Raw genomic sequence first — 14334 nt, 5'->3', positions numbered from 1 at the left:
ACGACTGCAAGCACCTTGTAATAAAAAACGTACTAGAAGACAAAACAAACTAAATGACACACTGTATAGTTATTATAAACTGTGAACACACCGTGTGAAACCGTGCGCAGTTGTTTCCCTGTCCGCCCACAGGCGCCTTCAAGTAGCCTACACACCGCAGCTACAGCCTGGGACACACGAAAAAAAACACAGAGGGAGAAGGGGGTCAAATATTGTCATAATGACTGCTGCTGACACATGTACCTGACCCCAGAATATTGTATAAGTCGTTACATTTACGTCCAAAACAAACAAGCACTTACGGCAGCAGTAAACAGTTCATTCCCTCGGCTCTTCCACCTGTTGCATTTCCTGAAACTTCCCAGAGAGACCAGTCAAGCCATGTCAACTCGCAGCTAAAGGGATTTGCTGTGAGATTTAGTGAGATTCCTCCCCTGCTACACTTGCACGGGGGTGTTTAGAGAGGGACGTGAGCGCCACAGTGAGGATCCATATTGCATTTACAAGCACAAGTAGCCTATGCGCTTTACCTTCAAGCATTTTTGTTCAGAAAGCTGACATGTTAGGCTCCATTTCTGGTCCGTACTTGCCTTAAGGGAGTCGAACAGAAAATATTAATTTAAAGAATTACTCCCCCGGTGGAAACATGAAGGTTATACGAAGTATATAACTCTATGTAGTATAAATGTGCAAAAAAAATTGAAATCGGTTCATCCTAGCCTGAGAAAAGGCAGAAAGAGTGTTTTTATGTGTTTTTTTTTTTTTCTATGCTCAAATGCAATAAATCCTCCAACTCCAACAATGCACCGCGCTCGCTCAGCTTGCTGCCCCGCCCCCCTGTTTCCATTCGTCGTAGTCACCTATTATAAAGGTGGTGGAACTTTGTGTAAACATATCCCCGTGATACGCTGATACGTGATACTACTTCAGACTTCAGACTTCTGCTTTCGTTTTTTCTCAACGCGAAAATGGTCAACAATTGTATTGTGCCCGGCTGCACTGCAAAGTCTAGGAAGGGACGGACTGTAAGTTTTCACATTTTTCCTGTGAAAGACACTGACCGTTGCAAGCAATGGCTCAGAGCGGTGAATCACCCCAACATCCGAGAAGACGCCGGTATTGAAATGCTAAAAAAGAAGATGGTGTGCAGTCTCCATTTCAAATTTGAAGACTTTGAGGACAATGTTCTCGGCGCGAGGAGGGCCACTCTAATAGGAACAGCTGTTCCGTCGGTCTTCACGCTTGGCCCGTTCCCAGACGAGGAACAGGCTGGTCCTTCGAGTGCTGCTCCTCCGGCAGCAAAACGGACGCGGCTACAGGTAAGACTGTCATAATATTTTACTATATTTCTGTTTTCAAATTACACTATTAGCTGCTATCGGTGAAAACAGTGTTTTCAGGTTATACCTCGCTAACTTTTGGGAAAATTCTAATACTTTTTTCATGTTTATAGATCGGGTGAATTCCATTCATTTTTTGTAATGTTAAAAGTAATTTATTGGAGAAAGAAATTACACACATAACGAGGAATGACTCGGCTATAATTTACAGTGAGTGATACAATCTAACATAGCCTACTTGTAATAACTGTTGTCTTTATGGTGATATTTCAGAATCCGATTGCTTCAGCTGCTGCTATATTGGGTTCAGGAGGTCAATTGCAAGGACAGTCTACTTCCCAAGACACACGCTCAACAGTGGTAAGTTACAAATTGTGTGTGTTTGTTTATACAGTATACAATATAGTGTGTTTATGGTGTGTTGTGGAAGCAAATGTATGTTCATTTTACTCTTGTCCCTACATTAATTTTTTAAATAAGTATGTGCATTTCCTCTCATCTTTATTTTTGTAAAGACATGCTATGAATACATGACTCTAATGCAAGGCCGGCACCGTAAGTCTGAGGCAACACCTGAGGTGTTGGGCGACACCCTAAGTGTCCCGAGTGTTTCAAAGGAAAGCCATTTAATTTGCATCATCCTGGTGCCTCCTAGTCTACAAATTAGCATTGAGTGGTCAAGAGCCAGACGTTTACTGATCCATTGTGTGTGTGTGTGTGTGTGTGTGTCTAAACTAATTTGGTTTAGTTTTCACTGTAAAATGATTTATTCGAAGTTCTATACTATAACTCTTCTATAACTATATGCATGTGTAATTACAGGACACTGGTACTACCCATGGCGCACTGACTCTCACTGCATCCTCCATCCCGCTGAAGACTGGCCCTGTGACATCCACACCAGTAAAAAACCTTCCCACTGACAAAGGACAATCTGTAAGTTTCAGGAATTCCAATTATTGAAATCAGATATTTTGCCAATATAATACTAAGATAACACTTTTTTTTACTAATGATTTCCTCTCATCTTTATTTTTGTAAAGACATGCTATGAATACATGACTCTAATGCAAGGCCGGCACCGTAAGTCTGAGGCAACACCTGAGGTGTTGGGCGACACCCTAAGTGTCCCGAGTGTTTCAAAGAAAAGCCATTTAATTTGCATCATCCTGGTGCCTCCTAGTCTACAAATTAGCATTGAGTGGTCAAGAGCCAGACGTTTACTGATCCATTGTGTGTGTGTGTGTGTGTGTGTGTGTGTGTGTGTGTGTGTCTAAACTAATTTGGTTTAGTTTTCACTGTAAAATGATTTATTCGAAGTTCTATACTATAACTCTTCTATAACTATATGCATGTGTAATTACAGGACACTGGTACTACCCATGGCGCACTGACTCTCACTGCATCCTCCATCCCGCTGAAGACTGGCCCTGTGACATCCACACCAGTAAAAAACCTTCCCACTGACAAAGGACAATCTGTAAGTTTCAGGAATTCAAATTATTGAAATCAGATATTTTGCCAATATAATACTAAGATAACACTTTTTTACTAATGATAAAGGAATAATTTTAATATAATTTTTCAGCTTTCCTATTAGAAATTAACCTCTTCTTTGTTTCACAGACATCGTGCCCAGACACACCTGGGACGCTTGATTCCAGCTTTAGCACTATCGGTGAAGCAGATGAAAGTTACAGGCCCGACACAACTGTCACCCCCACGTCAACGTCATCATCATCATCAGAAGATGAAAGCACCAAAGACTGGAACGAAAAGAAGATTATTGTGAATGAGTCCTGCTTGATGTCCCTCTTCAAATTTTGCCAGATTTGTGGCCAGCTTGTGTCATCCAAATCTGTTTTTGACTGTGGGGCGCAACGGAGGGTGAAGTGGACATGTCTTGGTGGCCATTCAGGGACTTGGTCTTCATCGCCTGACGTAAGGGGAATGGCAGAGGTGAACCTCCTCTCAGCGGCAGCTGTTCTGTTCAGGGGTGGCACGTACACTGAACTGTCGGACTGGTGCGAGACCATGCATGTGCAAATGATATCAGAGTCAACGTTCTACGAGATGCAGAAGGCGTACTTACACCCTGCCATTGAAGATCTCTATCAACAACACAGAAAAGACATCCTGGCTAGATTGTACCTGGAACAGCTGGATGGGAAGAGGCTTCAGTTGGCTGGTGATGGCCGGTGTGACACACCAGGTTTCAGTGCAAAGTACTGCCATTATACATTCATGATAGATGACACCAAGGAGATTCTTCACACAGAACTACTGCAGGTAAATAAAAGCTAAACAGTGGGAAATAATAATATATTATCACAATTGCTGCTGTTAAAATTGTGATTCAATTCAAGTAACTATTAAACTTTATTTTCCAGTCTACAGAAGCTGGCAGCTCGGTTGCCATGGAACCACTCGGTTTCAAGAGGGGCATGAAGGAGATCCTGGGTGAAGGCTTAGATATTGAGGTGCTAACCACAGACCGCTCCACATCAATACGGAAAATCATGAGGGAAGAGTTCCCTGAAGTCCAGCATGAGTTTGACATCTGGCATACTGCTAAAGGTACGTTGTTTTTGCTTTCCCTGTGCACACACTCCCAAACATAATCCCACTCAATTCTCCAGCCCTCGCAATTCACACATCATGTGACAAGCTTTGCAGCCTGAGTGATTTATATATTCAAGATAAAAAGAATGCAAAACAAATTAAACAAATGTTGTTGTGAGGTAACCAAACTTCTGTTACATTTATACTTTCAGGTTTACGGAAGAAGATACAGAGTAAAGGAAGAAGAAAAGGCAACGAAACTCTTAGTGCATGGAGCAGGTCAGTGTTGGTTTGTAAAGTGCCAAGCTTTCATTGTTTGTTTGTAAGTTTCTAAATTACAATTTATTTATTTTTCCATAGGTCAATAGTGAACCACATGTGGTTTTCCTGTGCATCAAGCAAGGGTGATACAGAGGTAAGGATTTGTTCATCTGTGAACGATCCCTTTATTTATTTTTAAAGACAAATGATATTATAGTCGTATAATTGTAAATAATACTTGTTTCATACAGAAACTGAAAAGAAGTTGGGAGTCCCTTCTGCACCACGTGTGTAATGAGCATGAATGGGAAGATGACGATGCAACACACAGGTGTCAACATGCTCCTCTAACAGCCACGGAGATGCGCACGCGCAGATGGATGAAGAAGGATTCTTTGGCGTTTCAAGACCTTTCATCACTGGTCAATGACAAAAGGCTGATGAAGGACTTGGAGCAGATGGCCCTGTTCAGACACACTGGTGAGTATATACTAGTTCTCCTTATAAGCTTGATTACTTTACAAAACCACTCCATATTGATCATGTTTTCATTTTCATACTCTTTTCCATTTATTTTATTGCATACAGGTTCACTGGAGGTCTTTCACAGTGCCCTGCTGAAATACATGCCAAAACATCAGGGATTCTCTTACCAGGGAATGAGAGAAAGGGGTCATCTTGCTATTTTGGAGCACAATGAAAACATTGTCAAGAGGGAGCAGGCTACAACTAACACTGGTGTGTATTAAGAGTGGCACAATAAATAAGAATAGAATTTCAGAGCTTACTCAGTTGGCAGATTTCGCTGGATGGTTAGTGTCTTTATTTACAAAAAGTACTGCATGTCAAATGTTGTCTTTTTCATTCTTTATCTATAATCATTTTCTTTTATTTTGCAGGTCAACCACGCTCCAACCAGGCATATTGCAAAAGATCAAAGCAGTGGGTCTTGAAGAAGATTTTCATTCCACACACATACCAGTTCATTGACACACTTCTCCTAAGTGTCATGGACAGAAGACGGAATCCAAACATTCTATACAAGGTTCCAACATCCTCCCTTGCCCTGCCCCAGCCTGCACTGCCAGCCAACATTGCACCAGTGGCCAAACCACCAAAGGACGCTGCTGTGGCTGCTTTTGAAAGCCGCTTCTGAGAGGGACATCTGGCCATGGCATCTTCTGAATTTCAACCACTTCAAAATCCGCTACATCACTCTGCAGGATATAACTCTTTCTACTCTCACGCCTGTAAACTCTGTGTTCAAAGACATGGAACAGATGGCCCTGTTCAAACATACTGGTGAGAATAGATCTCCTAGCAAACTTGAATACTTTACAAAATCAACCCCTAATGATCATGTTTTAATTTTCATAATCCTTTTCCTCTATTTTATTGCATACAGGACCGCTGGAGGTCTTTCACCCTGCACTACTGAAGAACCAATATTCCAACCTGGAGCTTGCTTGTACGGAGCCTGGGTCTGTTGATGGTGGCATTGCTTTTTTACGCTGTGATAGTGTGGATCCAGTCTTTCCTCTTGCAGCCTCTGAAGTCATCATGCATCAAATGTGAAGCCCACTGAAGCAAAATACTATTTGTGATATTGGACTATAGAAACATAACTGCTTTGATATGAATACTCCGCCGATTCTAGTCAGTTATACAGCCCTGGAAAAAATTAAGAGACCACTCAAAATATTCAGTGTCTCTTGTTACACTCTTTAGAGGCATTTCTTTGAGTAAAATGAAAATTTTGATTTTATACACATTTTTGTACTACATTGCACATATGTTATTTTAACTTATCTTTTATATTAAAGCATTTGTTTTTAATCAAAGCTTTGTAATGTTTATATATTGGTATATTTCCTTTGTGAATAAAATATATTTTGTTTTTACCTTGGACTCCAGTATGAACACAGATTTGTGGTGGGACACTTCAATAATTATTACATTTTCTGTAAGATTATCTTTTTTCCATATGTTTTTTAAAACAACTATTTCTGTGGTATAAATCACAAAGGTGCAAAATAGGTTCAGCATACAGCCATCATATACTGTATGAATGTATCCATAAAAGATGTTACTGCACAGCATAAAAACATTTGCTAATTACAGCAGCTCAGCATATCAAGTATTTGTACTTTTATCCCCAGTATAACGAAATGATTATCTTATATAGCAGGTCTACTTTAGTATAAGGATCATTCCTCTCTATTTGTGATACTTCCGTCCACAGGAAATTATATTAGTTTGCAGATTTGATAAAGATCCAAAGCATTCATGTTTATTTGTGAACATTTCTGTTATTTCCTTGTTTGGGAAATTTGGTAAAGAATGAGCACATGTTTTACACAGCAATATGGTGTAAGAAAAGCTAAGCATTAGTGATTTACCCTTTGCAATACTTATGTTTATCCCTCACATACGTTACATCATCACTTGGTTTAATAAACAAAGCACAACAACAAACATGAATTTGAAGTTTTATTTCTCAAAAAAATAGGAACTGTACAAAAAATAAATGTGTAGCTATGTCAACAATAATCATAGCTCGTCCTGACTGTCCAATTCCTCTTGGTAGCCACGGTACTGTCCGTCTTGTGATGGATATGTTGTCCTGATGACCTGGACAACACACGTTGGCAAAACAAGGCGGTTGCCTCTGCCGAGTCTCTCTCCTTTCAAGATCCACTCCAGGAAGTGGCGGTAGGCGGTGAGCCGATACTGTCTAAAGAAAGAAGTAGAAAAACATTAGCGAAGAAGATCCAGTAGCTTGTGCCTTGAGTAGCCTTGAGCATAGGCTACGTAACGTAGCCTATGCTCTGCCAATAAGAGTGGCTACTTTTAGATGTTCACTTTTAAATAGCTTTGTTAGTAAAACAAATTTAAAAAAAACACTTACTCTATGCTCAGACGTCCGTTTCTCCCGGCGGGCCTTGGCTGGCGTCTCCAATTCACTTTCTTCGTCTGGAAATACGTATCCAAAACATAACTGTTCAGATGAGCCATAAAGCCTGGGTGAGATGTAACACATATCGCCCCGTCCTCGCCAGATTCTGCCATTTCGTCCAGAAGAAACTGGCATCGCTGAAATTCCATGCAGCAAAGCGATTCTCTATTATTGTCCATTGGCGAACAACGCAAACAAGTACACCAACAATTCACTCCAGCGCGCTCCGGTTCTTCTGCAACAGGCAACTGTTCAGCTGCTGCGACCGCTGCAGCAGCCTCCTCCTCCTCTATTACTCTCAACTCTTCCTCGCTATATTCTGGCTCGAACAAATAGCCCTGGATGTCCGAATCCAACATTAGATGAAAAAATTCCACTTCGGTCATATCCAATTGAACGTTTGCTTCTGCCATGGTCGTAGGTTTGAGTCTGTCTAGTTCTTTCGCTTAGCGGGGAAGAAACATGGCGGACATTCTGTTTACATCTCGTGAGGGAGGTCCCGCCCCCCTCATTCCTTATTGGTTGGCAGAAAAATGTGCGGAACTAGTGGGTCTGTAGTCTTCGCGCCTTCTCACACGCAAGCCAGAAAACTTACCGTGACACGTTACGCGTCACGGTAAGCTCTATGTGGGGTGGGGGTTGGGGGTGGATTATCAGGACAGCTGGGCCAAGGGAAGACTGAGTCAAGAAAAACCAAATTCCTTACATTATACTAGCCATTTTATAATGATAGAACCCAGGTTCTGTAGCGGTAAAGTAATCCTTTAACATCGTTTAATATTCGTTAAAAATACATTTCTGAGTAGGCCTATGTACGTTGCTGTGTACTTCAAGCTCCTCTTCTCTGTCTCAGTGCCTGTCCCTTTAATCCCCCCCGCCCCACTTTGCTTAAACCCAGTCTGCTCTGATTGGTCAGCTCCAACAGGCGGAGCACCGTTTCCGGTCATGCGCATCAGTTCAGCCGGCGTTTTAGCAACCAGTGAAGTATACCATACACGTTTGTGGTTGATGTTGTGACATACTTTAGCCCATCAAGTCTATCGTTTAACCTTGCTTTACATTCAATATCAGCGTAATAACAGCTTCTAAACCAAAATATTCACAAGCTCACATGTAGAAACGCTTTGATTGTGAGGATATACTGAGCTGTGTATTAGCATAGAACTGTTAAAATGTAGGCTACATGTAACAGTGTGTAATGTAAGTTTTACACAGTTCTGTCAGAATGTTTCACTGAGTGATTTGGATATTATCACTTAAAAGGTTTTTACTATACTATCTATGGTTTTTATTTTTACTTGTTTAAGTATTGCAGTAAGTAGCCTAACTATCATTTAAAATGTTTGCGAAAGCTGCAGATTATCCTTTCAGAAGCTATGTAGAGAACATTGTATAATGTTATCTGTCAATAATAATAAAGTTTTACTGTGAAACAGTCTTGTGTTGATTAATTCACTGTTCATACCATAGTCACACTAGGTCTACTAGCTGTTTGGACTGGATGTTTTTAAAAAAAATCAATTATTATTATCTTTTTGTATTAAATGTTTTCTAATAACAGGGATTTTTATATCACTTAACAATGAACTCAAGGCCCAGTGCACTTCTCTTTTCAACATTTTTTAAATAATTAAAAAAAAACATTTTAATTGCAGCAAAATGTTGGCTAACTTTGAAAAAACGAAATGTTTTAATACAACATCTGGCTACTGTAAAAAAAAATGTATTACACCGAAATTCAACCTGTTTGTTTTACATAAAAATAACAAACTTCACCAATTTCACAGTTTCTCACTTGTGAAAATTGAAACGGTTGACTGAAACGGTTTCACTTTCATCCCTTGGAAGTTGACGCAAGTTCCTGTAATGTACAACCTCGGTCTCTAGAGTACAACTAGACGGAAGAAGAGGTTTGCGAGTAGTAGAACAAGGAAGTACCAGTGAGTAGGATGTATAAGTAGAAATATTTTAAAAGAAACTAATCCTATCGTTAGCTGTAGGCTACTGTATCCCACTCATCATGGCTGAACACTGCGGGGCTGGAGGAGTTGACGGGACTAACAGCGCCGTTGTCCCGCAGCCTCTCTGTGGAGCGAACGAGGCACTCTCTTCCTCAAATCAAGGCCGGGGGAAAAAGTTAGTGTTGCATATCGACCTCAACAACACCATCCTGGTATCGGACGCGGCGCAGGGGCAGAGGACCGTAGATGCTCTGGACTTTTACCTCACCACCGTAACCTGGGGGAAGATGAACGAACATGGTGAGCCCTCTTATAATCATGGACGTATAGGCTACATAAATAATTGGTCTATTTGTAGCAGCACCAGCATCCATTCCTTTATTCTGTTTTCATTGGCTGCTGTTTATGTTATTAAAAGAAGACTCGAAAGACCTTCTTTCAAGCTCAAAACCCACCTTTTTAGTTTGACTTTTAAATTAATCTTATTTTATTGACTTGATTCATTTTACATCTTCTCTTTTACTTGTTTTACAATCTTTTAAGATATTTGATTAATTATAGCCTTTATTTGATAGACTATTATTATTTATTATTATTATATATACTTACTTTTTTTTATCATTTAAGGATTTTTATTCACTTTTACTTCTTTATTTTTTTCAACCTATTCAGTCTCTTACTTTCAGCTACTTTTATTTGTATTTTAAAAGTATTATTGAAGGAGGCTACCTATTGATTCCTTTATCTATTTCAACCATAGCTTTATCTTATTTTATTACATTTCTTTATGACCGCTCTGAGTTTGTCCTCTGGTGTTTCCTCTTTTACTGTGCTTTTGATCCATGCTTTTGCCTCATCTTATTTTATTCTGTGCGTTTTTTATGGAGTTGTGTTGTATTACAGGTGGAGTCAGTGATTCTGGAGAATGCTTGTTCTCTAGAATAAACAAGGTTTGATTGATTGATTGATTGATCAGCTGTTCAGTGTATCTGCGATTCAAACCATTCACACCAACAACAACAAAAAAACGTTGTTCTCCTCATCTGGATATACAGGGAAGTGGGAATGGCTGAGTGACTCGCCCTCCCTGCTCCCACCGCGAGAGGATGCTGTCAGCTTCCACTCTCAGTTTGGAGAGACGTCAGGTTTCACCACCGGTGAGGGCCGGCGCTTCCGTGCAGTCCTGGATCAGCACCTGGACCTGCTCCGCTGGCCCGAGGGCGCCAAGGCAAGCAACAACATATCACCAAAGAGAGAAATGTCAACTTCATATTGGACATGTTTTACAAAATACATTTAAAACATAAATGACTTAAAGGTGGATTGAGAAATTCTGGAAAGTGCTTTTTTATTAATGCTTACCTTTTTATTTTGCATATAAACGAAATATGATGATGACAGAGAGGCAGTTTTTGTTCCAAAGCTTGCAGACCTAAACCAAGTCTTTATTTCTATTTCTGCAGTTACAAATAGTCTGTCATTTAATACAGTTTATTCATTTCATAAAACAGGTAAGCGTTCTTGCTCCTCGATGCACTAATGTGTCACTGACTGGTCTGTGTTCCCTGCAGGGAGACAGAGAGCTGGCCATAAAGGGAGAGGACGGGCGTCTGTACCACTGGATCCTGCCCTCCTTCTTCCAGCTGCTCAGAGACCTGACGAGGGAAGGGAGGGAGTTTGCCGTCCTTTTCCGTACGTTTGGAGTCGACCTCCCTCGTGTGCTGAGGGCTGTGTCCAGAGCACTGGATGAAGGGGCTCACCCACTGTTCCCAGATCTGCCTGAGCTCAAGGTGAAGTAGCCAGAGAATTTAACACATTATTCATAATTTCCTTGCTTTTTGATGCTTTGGTTTATAGTCATTGTCGACAGTGTTTTACAAAGCAACAGAATGGTGGAGTGATTTTTACATAGCTGGCGCAGACTTTATTTAAATTTTTATGGCTGAGAAAATTTAAAGCCGAACGCAATAAATTTAAGCTGAGTGTGCCAGAGGCCATATTAAATGAACAATCATTTCACAGCAGTTTCTTTTGGTTTCATTCTAACCACATGTTCAGAATGTGTTTCCCCTTTTTTCTGACTGTTCTTGTCACTCTCTTCTCAGTTAAGCTTGAACATGACTCCGGGCGAGATCGACTGCAGCAACAGCGGAATCTTCCTGAGGCGAGGCAAGGACCGCCTGTCAACACGTGATGGAGAAAGAGGCCTGTACCAGTTTTTCAGCTCAGTCCAAGGCCTGGGGGGCTTTGTGGATGACTATAACTGGTACGCAAAATGCTACTCAAGCCACCATTAATGGGGCTGTTGTGTTGTGCCCTCTGTCCCTTTGTCAATCTTTTACTTTTTCCTTATCTTTCTGTGCCATTGTTTCTCATCCAGGTGGGTTAGTAATGACGGATCCATCCGTGGTGGGAAGCCGTTGTGGGTCGATCCCTTTGATCAAAGTGTTCAGCACATCTTCATAGACGACAACCTACGGCCCAATGACGAGGATACAGTAGTTCTCCCCAAGGTACTGTCACTTCCTTTAAAAGGCACATCAACATAAACAGACCAATCACTTTTGGAAACCATTAGGAGTACACACATGGAGTACTACATTGACAGTTTTCTGGTGGAGTCAGCGATTCGGGAGAAGGCTTGTTGAATTCAGCGAATAGTATTCGCATCAGCTATCTGTCCATACTGTGTGTGCACTGAAAAAAAAACTGGTGTGAATTATTAAATTGTTCTACTTTTCTTTAAACTGTGGCGAGATAATTTGGAGTCCTACTTTTGACCTTGTTATTCAAATATTCTCTGGCATTCTTTAGCAAACTGCCAAGCAATGAACTGCGGGAGTGAGAGGTTTTTGTGTTTATGGTTGGAAGTTATTTTCCACTGGAGCTCAGCTTGGCTCGTCCTCACATCAACAGCTTCGCCATATGGTTTCTCTCCTCTTGACGTGATGCAAACACATTTAGACACATCTAGTAACAGCGTATATGACGTCAGCTTTACCGGACACTTATGGACTGTCTGGACCTTAAATAGGCTGCATTCATATCAGTTTGTCTTGAAAGACTACACACTCCCATCTTTGTCTACGTACTTACTAGATAGGCGTATTGCCATATTCTCCCTACTGTATTTTATTTTATCTTGTGTGTGTGTGTGTGTGTGTGTGTGTGTGTGTGTGTGTGTGTGTGTGTGTGTGTGTGTGTGTGTGTGTGTGCTTGATTCAGGTTTTCTTGGAACCGGCTGGGGCTGAGACCCGCACAGCCAGCATCTCTGAGCTTTACGACATCACGCTGGTCCACAACGACCTCCTCCGGGCCATTTCTGACCCAAGTTACTTCACTCATCGCGTCCACGCCTGCCTGGAAAACTATGACAGGACTTTTGCTAAGGAGTTTTGCCAGTGAGAATCTGAAAAAAAGACTCTGTATTATAGATTTATCCAAATATATCATATCCTTAAATGGTTTTGGGATGTGCTTGCACTTGATTTTTTCTTAAATTCCTATTTTTTTTTATTATTTGAGAGCACCTTTGTAAGAAACATTAAATAAGTTGAATTTGTGTGGCAGCTATGTTAATTTTACCTTTGAAGGTTATTGTTTAGCTTCCAGTCTAGATCTCTTCAGGTAAAATTCATAGATTGATTTTGTGAATGCAAAGATTATCATAAAAAATCTCAAATGCAGCCGTTTCAATGTGCAAAACACAAAATGTTATTCACCCATCACAAAATGAAAACACCTGTCTCAAATGATGCAATACACATAGCATTTTATTGGTTTAAAATCTAATGCTTTAATACATACTGTACATGTATATTTTGCCCTACCAAAGAAAACAGTCTGACACATGGCACTGTTGAGGCAGGTGAAGCTAGGTTTCTCAATAAGGGCCTTCTTACCATGGGCACCTGCATGTGCTGACTACCACTGTAGAGGACATCAGAGACCTCTACAGTATATACATATATACTGTATATATTATATAGGCCTATATACTTTTTCTTTTCTTTTTTGGTGTTTGTGTGTGTGTGTGTAGAGGATGAAGAGGATGTCTCAGCGCAGCACCATCCCCGGCTGTGGAGTCACCTTTGAGATTGTCTCCAACATCCCAGGGGTGAGTACAGGACCAAAGTTATTACTAAGAAAGACAACAACATAAACTGTATTCTCTCCATTAGAGGAATTAATGAACAGTCAGTCTAAAGTCTATAACTGTAAATGTATAAAACTGGAAGGAAATAAAAGAAGCAATTATACACTTATTAAAACATACTTGTGTATAATATAATAATATATGTATAATATTATATTCCATTTATTGTGTGTTCTGAAAATTGCCAATACATTCTGCACACTGCACCTTTTAAGTAGTGCCCACCCTGCTGCTCCCTTACATTGCGTCTGCCTGCCCACACAGGACATCCACGGTCCAGAGGACAGGGAGATGTTGGCGCGTCTGGCAGCCAGCACAGAGAACGACCAATCGGCTGACAGCGAGGCCGCCATAGAGAAATACCTGCGCAGTGTGCTAGCAGTGTTGAACATCCTCACCCTGGACAGACTCAGACATGTTAGGGAAATGGAGTCCTTCGTGATCACACCTGAGATGTATCCCCCCCCCTAACTCAAAACCCTCTCTGTAGTTCTGATAAGAATCTCAATACATTAAAAGCCCATTAAGTGACTTGGTATTCAGCATCATTTAATTCAGTCAGCGTTCCTCAATGTGATTGATGTTTCACTGAAGCATGAGCACATTAAATCCTCATTGTCTTTTTCTCTCTTTATGCACTTTTGGAAAATGTCAACGAGAGCCAGAATTGGAAGCGTTTTCTATCCTGCCAAAGAAGAAGAAAAAAATTAAAAACACAACCAAACAAATGGGCTAATTAATTCCATAATGTAACGCAACCCAAATAGAGACACGAAGTGACAGTTTCATTAAATCACACAATGAGTTGTTCTTATCAAACGTGTGTGTGTGTGTGTGTGTGTGTGTGTGTGTGTGTGTGTGTGGTGTAGCTTCCAGCTCCCCCTCAGAGCTCAAAAGCTCTGGTGCTCTGTCACTAGGCCTAATAGTGACGAAGGAGCTCGCCCTGTTCAGGTACCTCAAGGGGCTTTGGACCTCGGGTACAGGCTTCGAGACACCAGGCCTCTTGCACTAACAGGACGGGAGTGGCCGGGCGTACAGAGCGTACTCAGACTCGGACCCGGATTGTGTACCAAAGCCCTCACTCCATACGAACCAGAG

The 14334-nt window shown here is 41.0% G+C and overlaps 3 protein-coding genes across 7 annotated transcripts in view; 2 read left to right on the top strand and 1 right to left on the bottom strand.

The window, feature by feature from the left end:
* LOC307266051 (kinesin-like protein KIF13B) overlaps positions 1-395 on the bottom strand; it is a 31528-nt gene extending 31133 nt beyond the window's left edge. For all 5 annotated transcript variants that reach the window (XM_080047943.1, XM_080047945.1, XM_080047946.1 and 2 more), the window contains exons 1-2: positions 303-395; positions 92-167 (exon numbers count right to left, since the gene is read on the bottom strand). The gene's annotated coding sequence lies outside the window, so the exon portion shown is untranslated. The remainder of the gene's footprint in view (positions 1-91; positions 168-302) is intronic.
* A 517-nt stretch (positions 396-912) lies between these two features.
* Positions 913-5947, top strand: LOC307265798 (uncharacterized protein). Its single transcript, XM_080047602.1, has 12 exons — positions 913-1319; positions 1614-1700; positions 2163-2276; positions 2707-2820; positions 2967-3629; positions 3731-3917; positions 4115-4181; positions 4263-4317; positions 4415-4643; positions 4752-4901; positions 5063-5465; positions 5569-5947. The coding sequence occupies exons 1-11, from the start codon at positions 969-971 to the stop codon at positions 5317-5319; spliced, it is 2274 nt and encodes a 757-aa protein (XP_079903728.1). The 5' UTR covers positions 913-968; the 3' UTR covers positions 5320-5465; positions 5569-5947.
* A 3071-nt stretch (positions 5948-9018) lies between these two features.
* LOC307266058 (uncharacterized protein) lies at positions 9019-13751 on the top strand. Its single transcript, XM_080047956.1, has 8 exons — positions 9019-9380; positions 10136-10308; positions 10652-10870; positions 11186-11346; positions 11461-11593; positions 12306-12481; positions 13120-13197; positions 13501-13751. Exons 1-7 carry the CDS (start codon positions 9140-9142, stop codon positions 13124-13126), a joined length of 1110 nt encoding a protein of 369 aa, XP_079904082.1. The 5' UTR covers positions 9019-9139; the 3' UTR covers positions 13127-13197; positions 13501-13751.
* Positions 13752-14334: the final 583 nt, after the last annotated feature.

The sequence above is a fragment of the Ammodytes marinus genome (genome assembly GCF_949987685.1).
Source record: "Ammodytes marinus genome assembly, chromosome: 19".
NCBI lineage: Eukaryota > Metazoa > Chordata > Actinopteri > Uranoscopiformes > Ammodytidae > Ammodytes > Ammodytes marinus.
The sequence above is the reverse complement of the archived record's forward strand: the minus strand, read 5'-3'. Positions and strand labels throughout refer to the sequence as shown.

What these genes read in the sequence shown, in the direction of transcription:
- LOC307265798 (XM_080047602.1), top strand. Translation starts at nt 969, where the DNA reads ATGGTCAACAATTGTATTGTGCCCGGCTGCACTGCAAAGTCTAGGAAG. An exon ending in CAAAACGGACGCGGCTACAG is followed by an intron (nt 1,320 to 1,613) that starts GTAAGACTGTCA and finishes GTGATATTTCAG; the next exon opens with AATCCGATTGCTTCAGCTGC. An exon ending in TTCACACAGAACTACTGCAG is followed by an intron (nt 3,630 to 3,730) that starts GTAAATAAAAGC and finishes TTTATTTTCCAG; the next exon opens with TCTACAGAAGCTGGCAGCTC.
- LOC307266058 (XM_080047956.1), top strand. Translation starts at nt 9,140, where the DNA reads ATGGCTGAACACTGCGGGGCTGGAGGAGTTGACGGGACTAACAGCGCC. An exon ending in GCTGGCCCGAGGGCGCCAAG is followed by an intron (nt 10,309 to 10,651) that starts GCAAGCAACAAC and finishes TGTTCCCTGCAG; the next exon opens with GGAGACAGAGAGCTGGCCAT. An exon ending in CAGATCTGCCTGAGCTCAAG is followed by an intron (nt 10,871 to 11,185) that starts GTGAAGTAGCCA and finishes CTCTCTTCTCAG; the next exon opens with TTAAGCTTGAACATGACTCC.